Genomic DNA, 18,223 nt, shown 5'->3' on the forward strand with positions numbered 1-18,223 from the left:
ACATGGGGCGGACAACAATGACCGTCTTGTGCATCAAGCCATCTCTAAATCATCTGGTCCTTGTGCTAGCTCTTCTAAGCCCTGACCTCAAACTTCTTACACTTCTAAAAAACCTCAAGGCACTAAAAACCTCAAGGCACAATGGGACCAAGCAGAGGTCATCAACCTTCGCCAGCCACAAATAAGAAAGCTCCTCAGCAGAGGCCCTTTCAGCCCTATTCTTCCAGACCAGGAGAGGAGGCAGAGGCAGGGGTAAAGGAGGGAGACAATAAAGGGGTGCCCCTCCCCACTTGCTGAGTAGTGGGGTGCCTGGTGAGTCATTGGGCAACTTGGCAGCAGTACGGAGCGGAGACCTGGGTAGTAGATATTCTATGGGTGGGATATCTACTCCCCTTTGAGTTTCCTCTTCTCCTCTCCGAGTGTCCTCTTCATCAATCAACTTAGGCTCAAGGCTTGCTGAATCATCTAGCTCTCCAAGAGGAAGTGAAGAAATTGATGGAAAAAGGAGTGGAGGTAGTGAAGGACCCATGTCTGGGCTTGTACTACAGCTGTGCCTTTGTGATTCCCAAAGCACCAGACAATTGAAGACCAGTCATAGACCTGTCTACTCTCGACCTTTTCATTAAAAGACTCAGTTCAAGATGGAAATGCCTTGCACAGTTCTAGCAGCCATCGGGAAGAATGACTTTATGCTCACAACAGACCTGAAGGATGCATACTTCCAGATTCCAATTCACCAATCTTCCTGGATGTTTCTTCTCTTCAGTGTGGGAGAGACAGTTTACCAGTTCAAGGAACTTTACTTCGGCTTGCAACTTCCGCATGGGATAGTCATCCTGAGATACCTCGATGATTGGCTAGTCCTAGCAAACTCTTGGGTAAAGCTAATCCAAGACAGGGACTGTCTACTCCAATTTTGCCACAGCTTAGGCATAATGATAAATTTGGAGAAGTCGCATCTCACGCCCAGCCAGAGAATTCTTTACCTGGGCATGCTAATAGACATGACAGCAGCTAGGGTGTTCCCACCAGACCAACACATCAACAAGTTCAGGAGCGTTGTCCAGTCCTTCTTATCAACCAGCACGTTGGTGGCAGGTCATTCTCGGTTACCTGTTGTCCCTCAAGGATGTCTCCACCTTTGGTCTCATCAATAGAGACTTAAAGAGTTTTGGTCCCCTTCAAGGGATTTTCCCTTTTTTCAAGTTCCTCTCTCAACTGAAGTAAGACAAGACTTAGCATGGTGGCTGGATGGCAGGAACCTGACCATAGCAGTGTCCCTTCACCCTCCCCCTCCGGAGATTCTTCTGTTCTCGGACGCCTCGTATGAGGGTTGGGGAGCACACTTGGAAGATCTCCTAACTTCAGGAGTGTGGGATTGCCAAGACAAAGAGCTTCACATCAACACCCTGGAGCTGAAAGCAGCCTTCCTAGCACTTCAGGAGTTTCAAGAAAGGGGGACGGGGCACTCTGTGGTTCTCATGTCCGACAACACTACAGTGGTAGCTTATGTCAACAAACAGTAGGGGGGCTAGTGTCCCGTCAACTTCACAAACTGACAGTACAATTGCACCAGTGGATGGTCACTTACTCAGTGGATCTCTCAGCCAGATACATTCCAGGCAAGATGAATGTTGTGGCAGACAAGCTTGAGTCGTTGGTGCTGGGGACAGAGCGGTCACTACATCAGGAGGGAGCAGAAAGGCTTTTTTATCTGTGAGGAAAGCCAACAGTAGACCTTTTTGCGACAAGATACAATAAAAAACTAGAGGTATTTTGTTCGGTTGTTACAGATCCCTGGGCCGTGGCAGAAGATGCCCTACCCTTGGAACAACCTGTATGCTTACGCCTTTCCCCCCATTCACCTAATATGACAAGTAATCAACAATGATGATTTCTCAGAACCCCAGGATGACACCAGTGGCTCCTTTGTGGCCACACGCAAAATGGTACCCCGATCTCCTAGCTTTGCTAACCGAGGTACCGAGAGAGATTCCCCCCGGCACAACCTTCTTTGCCAGCCACATATCGAGAGGTTTCACCAATCAGTAGGGTCCCTACCTCTTCACAGCTGGAGACTACCCAGTATCTCCTACGAGTGAGAGTACTTTTCTTGCAGTGCAGCGACAGAGATGTCTGGTTATCTCAGATCATCATCTACAGCCATGTACCAAGGAAAATGGGCCATCTACTGTGATTGGTGTCATCAACGGGGTTTCTCTCCAGTTGGAACATTCAGCAAGTAGTGGACTTCCTCATTTTTCTCTGTAGGTAGAAACTTCTTTCTGTCAGCCATCAAGGACTATAGAGCTGCTTTAGGATTTGTTCTGTGTTTGAAAAATGCAGACTGTTCTTCTTTATGGGAAATCTCTAAGCTTCTCAAAAGTTTTGAGCAGTCCTGTTACCTGAGAGATCTTAAACCTCCTAACTGGGGCTTGACCCTGGTGCTTGGCAATCTCACTTGTGGTCCACATGGACCCTTACGGAGTTCATCAGACAGAAATTTAACCCTCAAAATGCTTTTCTTACTGGCCTTAGCTTCAACTAAGAGAGTTCATGAAATTCACTGACCCCTTTTAATGTTAAACACACAAGGGGTTGTGGGTCCGTAGCCTTCAAATTTATCCTGAAATTCGTAGCTAAGACTCAAAATCCCTCAGTTCATGATGACAGATTCGAGTATTTCTCGAACCTCCCTTAGAGATTTTATTGGTAATGACCCAGATGAATTACTCTTACTGTATGTCCTGTCAGGGTGCTGCATAGCTATATAAAAAGGACTTGGCATCTCAGCCCTGAGTGTCAAAGACTTCGTTAGCACTGGCCAGAACAAGAAAGAAGTGTCCAAGAGTACAGTCTCCTTTTGGCTACGTGAAGTGATTAGACAAGCTTACAGTACTTCCTCACATTCAGATACCAATATAATGCATGCAAGAGCACATGATGTTAGGGGCCTAGGCCCTTCCATAGCTTTCAAAAAGATCTTGCCGGTTCACAAGATTTTGAAGGCAGGTACATGGCTTCGCCAAACCACCTTCACATCCTTCTATCTGTGGGACGTTGCCCAGAGGTCCTTGGTCACTTTTTCCTTGGGTGTGGTGGTGGCTGCTCAACAAGTTGTGTAGCTCATCCAGTGCCCCTGGTAGGACAGTTTGTATCTTAGCTAAGATGTTGGCTGGTTATGAAACTGAGTGTGAAAGGGATGACTGGTCTTCTTCCTTTCTATTTCTTTTTCTCCTCTACTGGCAGGCAGTGGAGAGATTTGATCCATCATGTGCTGGAAGTGGTTAGATACAAGTGAGCGAGCTCCCATTCTATTTTGCTATTTTTGATTGTTCCTATACAATACAAATTCCTTAATAGAAGCAAGTCCCTTCTCTCTCTTACAAGGAGAGGGAGGAACCGACAACAAACAAGGTTGGTGACTAACATAAGTTTTGCTGTTTCCGGCAATTACAGGTTCTTTGCTTTCTCCAAGACACAACGTAGGCAGGAGTTCACACTGTCTCTTAGCCAGGATGTCTGGCTGTTGGGTAACCTTTTGCTTAACAGATCAGAGTCATACGACTCCTTCCTATGTCCTATCTTTAGCTGGGAGTGAGCCCAGGTGAACTGAACCTCCAGCTAGTTCTGAGGCTTACTCTATCCTCCCTCCAAGGTAAGTCTCCCTTATGTTAAGACCAGAGGCTTGTTTTGTGTATGAATAAATGACAAATTTTCAATCAATTTGTATTTTTCATAACTAACAAACCTGCAGTCTTATCATATATGTATGGCCCACCTCAAGCCACCCCTCATTCAGTTACCTGGGCTGGGAGAAAAACTTGTGCATCAATGTTGTTGGGGTAAGCCAGGTTGGGCTGCGCCCGCCTCCTCCACCCCCATTGGTTGTCTTCCGTTGCCATCAAAATCCTTGTGCTATTTTAACTGGACTCCAGCAGACACTAGAGAAATTCCCCTGTGTTATGACCACAGGTTTGTTAGTTATGAAAAATACAAATTGACTAAAAATTTGTCATGTTTCTTTGGAAATGGATATCCCAGTCACAATATTTGTATTATTCAAGAGTGAGAAGCCTCTATACAAATGCATAAAATTGATACAAAAAAAAAAACTAGAATAGGGAAGGGAACAGAACACTTATTGCATGATCTGTGGGTTTGTTTGAAAAGATTTGTGAAATAAGATCAAATTTCATTGCAACTCCTAAATCCTATATTGACTGAACATCAATTCACACGGAAGGGTAGTGACCAAAACCTCAAAGTCAAGTCACTGACTTACAATCTTCTCCATTAATCCTGCAGTACAAATCCATAAAAGATGAATCTTTTAGACAAGTTGCATGAACATGAATGAGATCAAAGTTAACCTCCAGAAGACTAGGCTGCCTGCAAGTGGTACGTTTGCAACAATAGATGTCTAAGCACTTAGACAAATGAGTCCTGTACTCCAGAAAGCATGTCTAACAGAAATGCTCAAGATGAAACAAGATTATGATGAGGTGGATGAAGATTAAAGAATTATGTTCCCTCACTACTGATATAGCATAAGCCCTACCATAAAAATCAGCCTCAGCAAAAACTCCTCCAAAGTCATGAGTCACAACAATCAAAATTTTTGTAAAAGCAGGAACGCATCTCAATGTTCCTGCCAGAAGAATAGCACAAGCTCTAAATTGTACTTACAGACAAATGACAAGAAAGAGCATACTTTTTCATGTTTTTTACTTTCAATTACGTTGCAGCCATGTCTGAAACCTCAAAATAGCCCTTGTGATTACCTTCCAGAGCCTAGAGGATATATTCTTTGATAAGTCCTCCTGCCAATGATCCACATTTAGAAGTCTCTGAGAGGGCAATCAGAAATGCCAAGGTTCACAGGGCAAAGTAGGGCAGGGCAAAGTAGAGGGTATCACTATTACGAGGGGCTGTAAGAATAACACTTTTAAGAGTGTGCCAAGAAGAATCAGACACTCTTGATGACCCATTTGAGTTGCATTCCCTGACAAAGAACAGAGCTCACAAACATGCTTTGAGGAGGCTAGAGCCCCTCCCCCTCTTCCAAATTAGCATTGAGAATTTAATCTGGCAGAGATGCTTCAATGAAAGAGGCTTATAAAGAGGCTTTAAATGTCTTCAAAACCACAGTCAAGTCCTAGCTAGGTGGTTTCACAATACAAAATATCCAATCAAATCTTAAATGTCTCAATCAGAACTCAAATGCAGACTGTGGTAATAGAAGATTGGAGAAAGCTGTTCTGTATGCTCTTTGATATCCGATAAACAACTCAACCAGTTAATATCTGATAATTATTTCTTCTGAAAATGAAGGATAAGGGAATAGAGGTACTGACTACATCAGTATTTCTTGCATCACACTAACCACCAACGAACAAACTTGGGCCACTCTCCCTGGTGAAGATTTGTTTTAGATGTGGGTGGTGACGTGCCTGCTGTGTTGACATCCGAAAAGTGTCTCTCTCTCTCTAGTTTTCTCATCCCGGTGGTGAATGGTTGAAAGTGCCCCAGTGTTCTGCCGACACCAAGATGTCTATGCAGCCAACTGGTAGCTGTATAATTGGACATGATCCTCATAATCCATCTTTCCAAGGATGCTTAGAGGCTGAAAAATTGCCTTGAACTTAAGAGCTGATTTGAAGAAGCTGTTCATGCTAGGACCAATAACACTCTGCTCAAGGTCCCGATAAACACCCATCCTCAATTTGATGCATCAAACTTCAAAAGTTAGGGATCTTTGGGAACCAGAAAACCACCTTTGACTTGAATCAGAATGTAACTGATCCTTCTTTCTCTTAACAGGGTGATGATTAAGTGACTTAGATGAAGAAGGCATAACTTGAGAGGGACTTCTCATGCAATAAAATCAATTCCTTAACAGACAGCAGTGGAAATCATTACCTCTGCAACCAGTTATGGCACATCTAAGGAAAGCCTTCTGCTCTTGACATATGAAGCACACAAGAGAGACTAGCTCTTGTCCAGTGATGGCAAGAACAAGCTACGAGCTTGCTCGGGCATACCCTACCAATTATGCTCAGGCATGGTAGAATACTCATCTCTGGTCAAAAACAAATGGTAATGAGTAAAACACTCTAGGACAAGACTCTGACAACACTCATTGGCTAACAATGGTCAATCACTGATTAAAGCAGAATGCAAATGTAAATGCAAAAATTGATATCAAAGAAAATTGCCCAGAATTACAAGTTCAAGTGATATGGTCAAATTAATTTAAGTAAAAGAAAACTATAAGTACAGTATACCACTAATAGCAAATACACAAAACCCAATACGAATTAACTATGCATCACAAAGTACCAATCAAAACCACCAAACCCAAGAAAATTAAAACAATACAGAATGAAATGTGTAATTAAATGAAGCAAAAAATGTTCACAAAAATATCAAGGTAGCAAAAATGTGCAGAATTAATCATTGTAACCCTAACATTACAGCTATAATCAAAATAAAAAACACCAAAGGGATGAGAATGGTCAGAGATGAAATGGTGAATGATAAAAAAAAATTACAAAATGCTCGCAAATAGCATTCCTAGGAAGATCAGTGATGTAGATTCAAGGGCAGTCTTAGAAAATGAGATGGAAGCATATATTGCATGTACAGGAAAACCTCCTGAATCTTGGCCACTACAAGTATGGTGTGACGATGATTTCCACATCTGCAGAAATTAGTATACTACATGATGTGGAATTATGATGAAACAATTATATTTTATCCCTTAGCTCTTCTCCAGAAGATATAGTTCTTGTAAAAACTTTGGTTTCATGTCAGTTAAGTGGATTTTCTACTTGCATGATATGCTTTGCTGAAGAACCTTTAAGCCTGAGACACATATTAAAAAAAATCAACCTTTAATACTTTGCTGTTTATTATAGTAATGAAGGAAGCTATATGTTATGCAGTGACAGAGGTATACGGTATACAAAGATTGTGTAGATAAAAAAATATTTTTACACCAAAATATAATCTATTAAACTGCCTTTCCAAAGACAAAATAAATTGTTTTTTGCTCAGTTTAACAAAAATTATAAATCTATTTTTGCACCTAGTGTTAACAATGCAGTTACATGAAATATGTTAATATAATTAATAAGATGACTAAAAGGAATGGAGTGAGGATAGGATTAAAATTAATGTAAGCAAAACAATTTATGGTTATTTGAAAGAAAGCAAAGAAGGAAAGCTGGTGGATGTGGATGCTGTGGGAGAGTTGTAGGAGTGAAAATATAACTACGATAAGTCATGAGTTTTTGATGCCTAAAATGTTCAAGAGGAGCAAATGAAAGAAGGAGAGAGATGAGGATCATGTGTTGAAAGGGCAGGTAACTTGGGGTCACTTTAGGGGATTATTGGACTACTGAAAAACAAGAATACATACTCAATGAAGCATAGGCACTCACATAGTGAAATTCAAAGAGGTTTGACTACAAAATGCTGATGGAATACAAAAATGAAGTTGTGCTGAGATGTAGTGTCCAGCAGCTTGAAAATGCAGCTTTCAAAGAATTTTATATTTTGGACAGTAACAAGACGGGACAAGAATAAAAGATATGGTAACTGCAAGACAATGAAAGTAGTAGAAAGAAGACTTGACGGAAAGTTGAGACAATCATGGAAATAGGACACAGTGACCTAGGCCACATGGGAATTTAGTCAGAAACTACAGAAGACGGTGATTCTTACAAGAACTTATTTCATATTAAATTCCATAAGGAGAAAATCTGACTTAAAAACAACAATGATCTTGAAGCAGGGAAATATTTTAAGTACATGAGCTTGAAGAACTACAGATAATTCCAAAATGAATATACAACAGACACTTTTACATGTGACAGCACTTGGGTCTTTCAAGAATATGCTCACAGTTTTGTTAACATCTTGTTACCATGAACTCCTTATATATACAATTTCTTCAATAACAGAATGGTTAACACCACTTTGAGAAATAAAATCTGCAGTCTGGATGAACTTAATATTTCATTTGCTGTTATCAAAATCTTTCTCATGGAGGCATTTAATCAAATGAACAAGTTTTTTTAATGTAGACAGATGGCTGTTCTACATCAAAACTGTATTACTATTGTCAATAACAAGATACTGTAAAACTATAACTGAAATTTCATGGATACTTACTAAACACTTGGGAAAGAGCATAGTAGTTCATTATTTTACAAAGGGTACATAATACAATTTCTTGTTTATAGTGTACAATATATGAATTTTTGTATGAAGCACAATATCCCTACTGGTAGAACCAAATAAATTTACTAAAAGAATTAATATAGAAAAAATAATACCTACCTTCATTGCTCTTCTGTCAACCTTTTCATTCCAAATATCTTCCATGTCGTAAAGGCCATCCATGGCATAGTTATCAACACCACCCATATGATGAGCTTTATTCAGTTCATTGAGCATTTCGGCAGTCAAGGGGACATCATGCCTCTTCTTAACACGTGCACGGTTTACAAGCTGTAAATGTAATTTGTGAGCTAAAAGGCCTGTTCATACATGGGCATCAGTATAATGAAGAGTAAATTGAACAAATAAAATCAAGGAAAAAGAAAAATGCAGGAAAATTGAAAGATGAGATTATGGGCATGCAAAAGATTAAGGAACATTTAATCTCAACCCACATCACACTCGTTGAGGATGTCTTCAGTTAAAGGGATGTTGGCTGGTTTCACAGTAGCACAGGTACGATTCACATACTGGAGAATAACATGCAAAGGAAGAAAGAGTGATTAAAGCTATAGGAAGGGGTAATCTCATGCATGAACTTCATTCCAAGATACACTCAGAAGGCCAAAAGCCCAAGATGTTTATAAAAACACTTAAATAAAAAAGTATATCTATCCATGCAATGGCAGGAAACAGAAGTGAGCTTTATAGCTTTCAAAAAGTAAAGAAACGAGCAGTGCCAGTACAAAGCCATCTTCTGGGAAATAATTAATCCAAACTTTTTACAAAGCTATGAAAGTCTTAAAATAAGCATGCAGCCTATACAAGCTGTATTTTTAAAAATTAAAATGACATGAATGAAAAGGCTATTGGGGAGTTAAAAAAGAAGAGACATCAAGGAAAGTCCCAGCAACCTTCTTGTATATTTTCCTGTTTATATTTCTTCCAAACTATAAATGAAAAGAACACAATACTTCACATCCATTTGTTGTAAATTTTAAAAATCTGAAATATCTATTGTAGGTATTGTGCAAAGACATCGTATTTGAACATAATACCCAGGAAGGCAGTTATGCCAATCACTTAAAATATAAATTAGAGATGCTTTAGTCATTCCCACAGATGATTATTTCCTTGCCGTAGGAAGAACCCCCACTTACCCACTGTGTCACCATTTTCAATGCTGTAGCAATCTAAAAGAACTGTTGGAAGTGCTAATCATAGTGGCTGAGAGGAAGGAACTTCTAATACAATAAGGGTTGTACAGCACTATGGTAGAAAAATTTGGTGACAAAATTTTCAACATTATAAATTTAAGAAATTATAATGTGGGCTAACTTGGTCAACTTGGCCAAAAAAAAAAAAAACCTCTAAACTTAAAAAAAACCTAGCACAAGTGATCTGCAGATAGGTTTGTCAGGATCAGTCCTTCAAATGAATACTGTACAAAAGTTATAAAATAAGCTTGATTTGCCATCATGAAATTATCAGTACAAACAAAGGTAAAGTACAATTATTCTACGTATTCTTGACATCACTTTTGAAGGAAAGTATCGTTACTATAAAAGCAAAATATTCAGGACTGCAAATGACCACACATTGCAGATGGCATGCTTATCTAAAGTACCTTGCAAAGAGGAAGGAAGACAACCACTCATTACAATAATTACAGTACTAAAATTCAATATAAGAATGAACTATTAAACAAAATGCTTTTTACAAAACTTACAATAAACCTGGCAAAAAATACTAGATCATGAACAGACCAGATGATCTAAAGACAAACAAATTATACCATAAACATATTTCACAGTACAGAGGTCAAGTTATCCATTAATCTGGTCATTTCTCTGCAACCTCGTGTCTATTACTAATTTAAGTACTTTATTGATTTGCACTGATGAAATATAAGTAGCTAACAAGTGAAACTGAATATATAAAAGTCATAGTATGCACTGCTTTCTTGGGAAAGAGGCTATGCACTATTCCTTGTTTATCCTCATTATTATGGTTATTTCAAATTCTGTATTGAGAATCACTTTTGAGGCAATGGTTTTGATAAAGGAAGGTAGTTAACTAATGATATTTTTAAAAATAGTTTTATTATTCACGTTAAGAATGCCAAAGGTCAAAAGCTATTTTTGTATTTTCTAAATGATATATATCTTAGAAGATTTTTTATAAGTACGCTGCTCCTGTGACAGTGCCTGAACACTATTCCCGGTCAGGATTTACCTATGATAACCATCTTCTACAAGTATCAAAGATACATTTTTTAAAAGATTTTTCACTGAACTATACACCTGAAAAGTTATACAAAACTATGTTCATTAATATATCCAACTCCATATCACTTAATAGGCATATAACTTAGGTTGCGTGCAATTCTTGATTTTCATTTCAAACACCTGTAACATATTACATGAAAAGTGACAAAAATATCTCTACTGCTCATTCTTATGCCAGAAACTTTAAATATTTTACTTTCAACCTTTGTAAATTCACAAAAAAATTACCCTTTCTGAACATCTTGACCTCTGGAGGTATTCTAGTGACCCGTATGGGCTGACAGTAATTTAATGCATCAAAAAGGAAATTAATGCATTCATTTACAAATAAATAAGGCATGCATTTTCAAGTTTAAGAGCAAGTCATGCACTGAAAATTAAGTGACTTACCACAGTGATTCCAAATATCAATATGAATAGGAGAGATGCCAGTCCAATGACAATGACTGCAATTAACCACTGAGGGATAAGGTATCCACTGTCAGTATCCTCCTTTATTTGTTCTCTTTCTCGCATAACTGTTGGAAAACACAAGAACCGTGTTCAGTATATTTCTAGTCATGTAAGTGTCTCCTTTGTTTCATGAAATAAAAGAATTTTAACTGTGGCTATAATCTGCTCAGTCTGTTTCTTATAGTGTATTTTTTTTTACAATTTTAAAAAGATTGAAATTACAATCTGCATACTGTATACATATAGCATAATGTACTGTACATTAGCATATTCCAAGTACAGTCAAGATATTAGCACATCTACAGTATATTACTAAATAATTTTAGAACTACTTTTTCTAGATCAATAAACAACCATACTTACAATACAGAGTCACTGAAAGCATAATGGTAAGAATATGGTCTGATTATAAATTATAATCTGTGCATCTGGAATTATTTTTATCATTTAAAGCACAAGTCATAAACAGCAATGCCTCCTCATTATAAAGGAATACAGACTAGTTAAAAATTGATAAACCAGCAGTGTCACATTGTAACTTACCGATGAAATCTGTTGATTTAGGATCAAGAGTATAATTTCCAAGGAAAAAGTTTTCGTTATCAGCCATTTCTTTATTAAGTATGTCCTTCAAGTCTGCAGTATCCACAGTATCTGCCAAACCAGTCAGATGGAGAATGTAATCCACTAGCACAGATCCTGGGTTAAATGCATCAATTTCAACCCGATCATAGTAGGGTCCAAGTTCGCTGCGACGATACAGTGAATCGAGCTAAAAACAAAATAAGAAAATTATGAAAAAGCCCATACAAGTACTACGAGACTTTTTTTTTTCATTTATCATCTTCAATTAAAAACACTTTCAGGATTACCTACAGCTGAATTACTTTCATTAATACTGTAACTTCCTTACATATTTCTTACTCCAACACTTTCATAATGCAATCAGATAATCTAAATTTCCGGATATATTTATGTATACATTAAACGAAAAATCTGCTCTAAATGTGTTTACAGTACTAGAGATTTTTGCCCATGTTACAGTTCTCAAAAACCAGATATTTTGTTTAGAAATTGTATCAAGGTAATCAACAGTATAAACAAATCAGAAACACTTTCTGATGACCAAACTGCTGATAAAACTATAACTTGGGTTCAAAGAGCCATGGCCAAGATATATAAGTCAGTAGGACAAAACAGAATAAACCCATATGAACACATTTCTATATTGGTATTTAATCTTTTGAGTGATATAGCCATTCTCAGTCAAGTGATGGTTAAAACTGCAGGACTTATTAAGCTTAGGACTAACAACTGTAACACTAGAATATGTAGGGATACTGTATAATATATCAATCTAATGTTCCCAAGTCAAATGGACTATTCAGGTTCAAGCTTTTCCTCAGGTGATGGATGTTATTTTATCTTGCAAGATCCCATAGTAAATGTGAAATATGAACAGTAACCCCACATACCTTGTTTACAAAAAGTTCCTTTTCTAATGACAGGACCCCTAATATAACAATATTAATCTTTTATGTAAATATAATCAACACAAACAAAGCAAAAAGAAATACCTCAATCAAGACTAACTGAACTGAAATTTATATTTAAACACAATACACTGTATTTACAGTATTTGATATTGATTTTTGACCCAACAAAATGTGATGTACTGTATACAAGTATGAGACCAAAATAAGTGTGTGTTTTCATTTAACTTTCTATCCAATACTTTACCTCTATTGTCACTGTATTAGCCAACTCCTGCCATTCAATTGTATCTCTGTTGGCCAACTCTGGACGCCACTCTGTGCCATCAATAATTCTAAGTGTTGCTGCTAAGCGACACTTGGCTCCACAAACACCTGAATGATTGCAGTAACAATAAGCATCTTTAGTCAAATTTCATGAGGGAAAAGTTCCTAAAGAAATGCAGTTTTTTTTATTTCTTCTTTAATAAGGGGTTCATTGCTCTTCTATGTATGTGAAGTGTACACTTCTTTGAATATTCAAGAAAGATATTTGTCACAAATACTGTACATGTATTGAGTCATATATAAAAAAGTTAGGTTTATTTCTGATTGTTATCATCAGTAAATATTTTCTGCACTTTTTATTGCAATTTCAACTAATTGTTATTGATTTTTAACACCTACAAGTATTTCAAATACTGTACAGGTTCCATGCCTTTCCAATGACTCACCTGGTGTAGTGGGCCTGGGACTTGTAGTTGTAGTGGTGGTTGTTGTAGTGGTTGTGGTGGTGGTAGTAGTAGTAGTTGTTGATGAAGTTGTGGAACCCCCACTTCCTCCCTTCTTTGGACCTGGCCCAGCTGGTGCAGCTGGTGAAGCTTCTGTAGTTATTTTCCAGCCTGTAAACTCTGTTGTTGATCGAACACTAAGGAGAAAAAGAGAAGTATAAAGATAAAGATTTTTTCAATAACATAAAAACTGTCATGAAAAGCAAACACTGCTGCAGTGTAAGATACTGAAGCACCGTACATTGCATGTAGTCATACTACACAGTATATGTGGAAATTTTACTTTATCCTTGAGAGTGATTTTCATTTGTTATCAAATAGGATTAAAATTATGATATTCAACTTACGAATCCCAGATGTTCTTGAAAGTGGGTTTTAATGGTGCAGGTCCGGAAGGTGTTTGTGGAGAAGATCTGGGCGTTGTTAAATATGAAGGCCGGCCACCTGGTCTTCGTGGAAAAACGACACCCTTTGGTTTACTGTCTGTTGTTGTGGTTGTTTCAGTTGTAGTTGATGTGGTAGATGACGATGATGCTTCTTCATCAGGCACTTTGTCAGGATTATAACCAGGTGGAAGGAAGTCTGACACATCTAATGTTTTAATAACAGGGATTTTTACAGTTGTTGTATCAACAGAAGGTGCCTCAGATGGCTTATACCCTGGAGGAAGGAAATCTGAAACATCAACTAATGGAACTTCAGATGGCTTTTTGGTAGTTCCTTCAGAAGGTTCTTCAGTTAGATTGTACCCAGGGGGTAAGAACGCAGATATGTCTGCAGTCTGTATGACTGGAACCTTCTTAGTAGTGGTCTCTGGAACCTTCTTAGTAGTGGTCTCTGCAGGAGGATCTGGTGAAGGTTTATATCCAGGTGGTAGGAAAGCTGAAATGTCAACTGTTTTCACAATAGGCAGATTCTTCTCTGGAACTGGAGGACCAACCGGTTCCACAGAGGAGACAGAAGTATCAACTGAGGGCTTTTCTGAGGGTTCAGTGTCTTCAGAAGGTTTAAAACCTGGGGGCAAGAAAGATGATACATCTACAAGTGGTATGGAATCTAGTACGCTATCTTTGGGGGTTTCTGATGCAGATGCTTCAGTAGTAGAGGCAGTTGTGGTGGTAGAAGCAGTAGTAGTTGTGGTAGTGGTAGTTGTAGAAGTACTTGTTGTTGTTGTTGACGATGATGATGTTGCAGCAGATTCATCCTCACTAACTTCAGGAGGCTCCACAAGCGATTCTTCAGTTGGTTTATAGTCTTGAGGAAAGAGTGCGGATATATCAGAACTAGGAGAACTTTCAAACAGATTCTCAGTTTCTAATTTTGGAACTGTTGAGGTTGAAGATGATGATGATGTAGTGGTGGGAGTGGTGGTGGGAGTAGTGGTGGTAGTGGTAGTGGTAGTTGTAGAAGTACTTGTAGATGATGTAGTTGTTGTTTCATCTTTAATGTCTTCTGTCTCATTATAGCCAGATGGAAGGAAATCTGCAATATTAACTGATGAGGTATCATCAAACAGGCTATCTAATTTCACATCAGTAGCTGTTACAGTTTGATTTTTTGTGTTGATTTCAATATTGAAGAGTGTTTCTACACGAGGCTTTGGGGGAACTTCACTGGTTGTTGTTACAAGTAATCCAAGTTTCTCATCTTTTTCTGGGTTTGTGAAGTCATCGTTAAAGTTAGGGAAAAGGTCTTCCAAACGCTTGTGTTGCCTTGGAGGGTTAGGTGATGACGTGCCACTAATTAGTGCTGGGGATGCATCCACAGTTTCATGGATATCGGACAACGAACGACGGGTTGTGGTTTCTAGGGATTCCACTGTAGTAGTCTGTGGTGTGGTAGTTGTAAATGCAACAAAAGGAGGCAGCTTAGTTGTTGGACCAAAACCTTCACTAACACTTACGCTGTGAGAAGTTTGAACAGAGGCAACTACCACAGAACTTTCTGTTGAATTTGTGACACGTACTTCAAAATCATTATCAGTAACCTCTTTATTGGTGTTAACAGTTTTAGTGGGAGTATTTTCAAAGAAGACACGAGCATCTCGATCATTATTACTGGTATTTGACAGGCTATTGGTGAGTGGGGGGTCTGGATCTGACTGAACTTGATCTTTCAAATTAGCTATAAGTTCAGATAATGAGTAACGACCAGAAGAGCTGCTACTTGGGGTAGGGCGATCTCTCCTACTTGGTAAAGTGGACCGTCTGGTGGTTTGGTCCCCAGAAGAAAATCTGAAGGGCCTCTGTATGCCACCCTCAGTGGCTCGAGTACTAGGTTCTGTTGAGCGGGTAAAATGAGTTGGGGGATCCAAAGGTCCAAGATTACCAAGGGCTTTATCCTGACCATTTGTTTCATTATTATCGTAGTAATCATAGTAGTAATCATCGTAGTAATAGTAATCATCATAATTACCATCAGAAAACGTATTATCTATTGATGGTTTTGAATTTGTAGGTGAAGGTGTCGTGAATCGGAAGTTTGAAGTGGCTTCTGCTTTTGCAGGAGCAGTAGTTTTTGGTTGTGAAGTTGTTGCGGGGGTAAAAGAAGCACCAGGGAAGGGTAATAGTGGCTTTCTACGACGCTCCACTCGATCCTGAAAAACAAAAGTTGAAAATGTTTCAAAAAAACCAATTGTGCAAAAAATTTCCCAAGAATCTTATATCACTGAAACTCTGTCATTATCATATTTTACAAGGCAGCACTAATTACCTGTGGAATATAAGTGATGCGTGAGGACGTTCGGCTCTTAGGTTTTTCAAATCTAAACCTTGTAGGCGGTACTGTAGCTGGTGTCTGCGATTCAGCAGCTTGGGACGATGAGCCTTCTAACTGGGTGGCACTCACAAAAGCATTTAGCAGGCCTGTACTCAATGATCGAGCATTAGCTGTGGAAAGAAAAGACAAAAAATTCAGTACTGTAATACCCTAATCTAGGAAAATCATAGGACTACTTACGATGGATTACTTCCACAAGTTTTATAAACAAACAAAAGTTATCAACTATAAACTTTCCTTTTCTGCTCGAACCACTTCAACTAATACTTGACTTTCTAAACACTCATGTGTATGTGTGTGTGCATGTGTGTATAATATATGTTACAAAGGTTTTAGTGCCAAAATTTTCTGCTCTGTGTATCTCAGACATTCGCTATTTTGGACATGGCTTCTCAAGGGTGATGGACTGTCACAGCAATATAAGTGACCAATAACTGAAAGATTTGCATTTTTTTTCACTTCGTGTAAGGTTTTTTGTGATAATCATGAAAAGGGCAGACTATTTAAGTAGTAGCTATTTTCACTGAAGAACTAGTGAAGAAAGGGGGCCACGGAATCCAAAGTAACAAATAACACAAAAGATGATTCATTATGTCATAAAAATTTTAGATTGCATGTAGTATATCCCAAAAAATCAATATATAGGCCAATACATATGTTCACGTTATTGAAATAGAAAATTATTTTGCTTTAATTAGAACATTGCTTCCCATACTAATTTGTGGATTAAACAGCCAAGAGCGATTACCATTATAATACAAAAAAGTAGATTACTCAGAAGAAAAAATCACCAGGCAATTTCATGCATACCAAAGTGTGATGAAATAAAATGCTAAATCACAATAAAAAATATCTGAAAGGAATATTCCGTGAGGAGTGTGAAACTAAGAGTCAATCATTTAAGCCACACTCTGCCTTTAACATCACACAGTGAATTGCTTAAACCTTCCTATATTGTGAGGGGCGTTTACTTCTTTTGAAATGATTCGCGGTATATCGACCAGTTGGAGGGAGCCAAAGTTATCAATTTCCTTCTAGGAAATGGAACCAGGGGGTAGGGGCTGGGGGCAAGCTTGCCTAAATACAAGAAGAAAACCTAAGCACCTGGGTACAGTATTTTTATGTCCATATCAAGGCTACAGAAACATCACTTGCGTAAATACCAGACAACTACACGCTTCAATGAGATGCGTAAGACGAGAAAAAAGAAACGTACACTTGAAACGCAATCTGCAAGAAATCACCAGAGGTGTTACACAGCCGGTGACAGATGGTAACGCAATGCTTTTTGCAATGGAAATCTTGCAAGTATACACATACGCGAGAGAAACCCATCCATGTAAATCGCTGGATAATGTTACAAAAGACAACGGAGGATAGGTGGAACAGCGTGGACATCACGGATAAGATTTTAACGTTGAAACAGATTTATAACTGAAATTTCACAATGTTTATGTACATAGACATCCTAGCTGAGACCTACGGGTTACTGGGGATTGCGAAACATACCCATCGAATCGCCGTATCTTTCGAGTTTTTGTGGTCTTCTCTTGCTGTTACCGGGGCTGATAATGTAAAAAAAATATATAGTGTGTCCAATTACCGTACTTTATGACAGTCATGTCTTAAATCAGAGGCCACTGTACAATAGTAAAGTCAAGGTTGAAAACATCCACGGCAGCATGATTTGCAATACGTTATTAATTCAAGCTGTATTTTTTGCTTGTCATTTACCTTGAACTTAAGCAGCAGTTGCGTCCAGAAGATAGGGAGTTCTCTTATTCTCATCAGATGAAAATTACTCTATCAAATTCAAACTCTGTATCATAAAAATGGATGATATTACCTCAGGGTTTCAGACTAACAAAATCATATTCCGGAATAAAATTCAAAGCTTTTCCATTATTTGCTTACTCCCACTTTTGTAAGTGCTCGGTGCACATTCATATCTTCATTTTCACAGAAACCCTTATCAACATTTTGGGTTTGTACGGTGGTGCGCCTTTGGTCTAAATGTCACGTTCATAAGCTCGTGAAGAGCAATGATCAACAATATGGGGAAAAATTATGCATTGTGAAGCAAAATTTTCTTTTCTATTTGGTCTTATGAGTTCATAAAGCATAATCATTAAAGAATATGAATTAACTGTTGGTTGTTAATAAACATGACAATGATTATTTTCTTCCACATATACAAAGGGTGACATACTGTGCT

The 18,223-nt window shown here is 38.2% G+C and overlaps 1 protein-coding gene across 5 annotated transcripts in view; it reads right to left on the reverse strand.

Moving 5' to 3' along the window:
- LOC136850149 (mucin-5AC) overlaps positions 1–18,223 on the reverse strand; it is a 74,257-nt gene that overhangs the window by 3,861 nt on the left and 52,173 nt on the right. For 3 of the 5 annotated variants that reach the window (XM_067123754.1, XM_067123753.1, XM_067123756.1), the window contains 8 exons: positions 15,943–16,118; positions 13,578–15,826; positions 13,174–13,367; positions 12,708–12,835; positions 11,511–11,739; positions 10,905–11,032; positions 8,682–8,756; positions 8,347–8,517 (listed from right to left, as the gene is read on the reverse strand). In XM_067123754.1, the coding sequence (XP_066979855.1) occupies positions 8,347–8,517; positions 8,682–8,756; positions 10,905–11,032; positions 11,511–11,739; positions 12,708–12,835; positions 13,174–13,367; positions 13,578–15,826; positions 15,943–16,118 (3,350 nt within the window). The remainder of the gene's footprint in view (positions 1–8,346; positions 8,518–8,681; positions 8,757–10,904; positions 11,033–11,510; positions 11,740–12,707; positions 12,836–13,173; positions 13,368–13,577; positions 15,827–15,942; positions 16,119–18,223) is intronic. The other 2 variants (XM_067123755.1, XM_067123757.1) reach the window with 1 other exon arrangement.

The sequence above is a fragment of the Macrobrachium rosenbergii genome, chromosome 21 (genome assembly GCF_040412425.1).
Source record: "Macrobrachium rosenbergii isolate ZJJX-2024 chromosome 21, ASM4041242v1, whole genome shotgun sequence".
Taxonomy (NCBI): Eukaryota; Metazoa; Arthropoda; class Malacostraca; order Decapoda; family Palaemonidae; genus Macrobrachium; species Macrobrachium rosenbergii.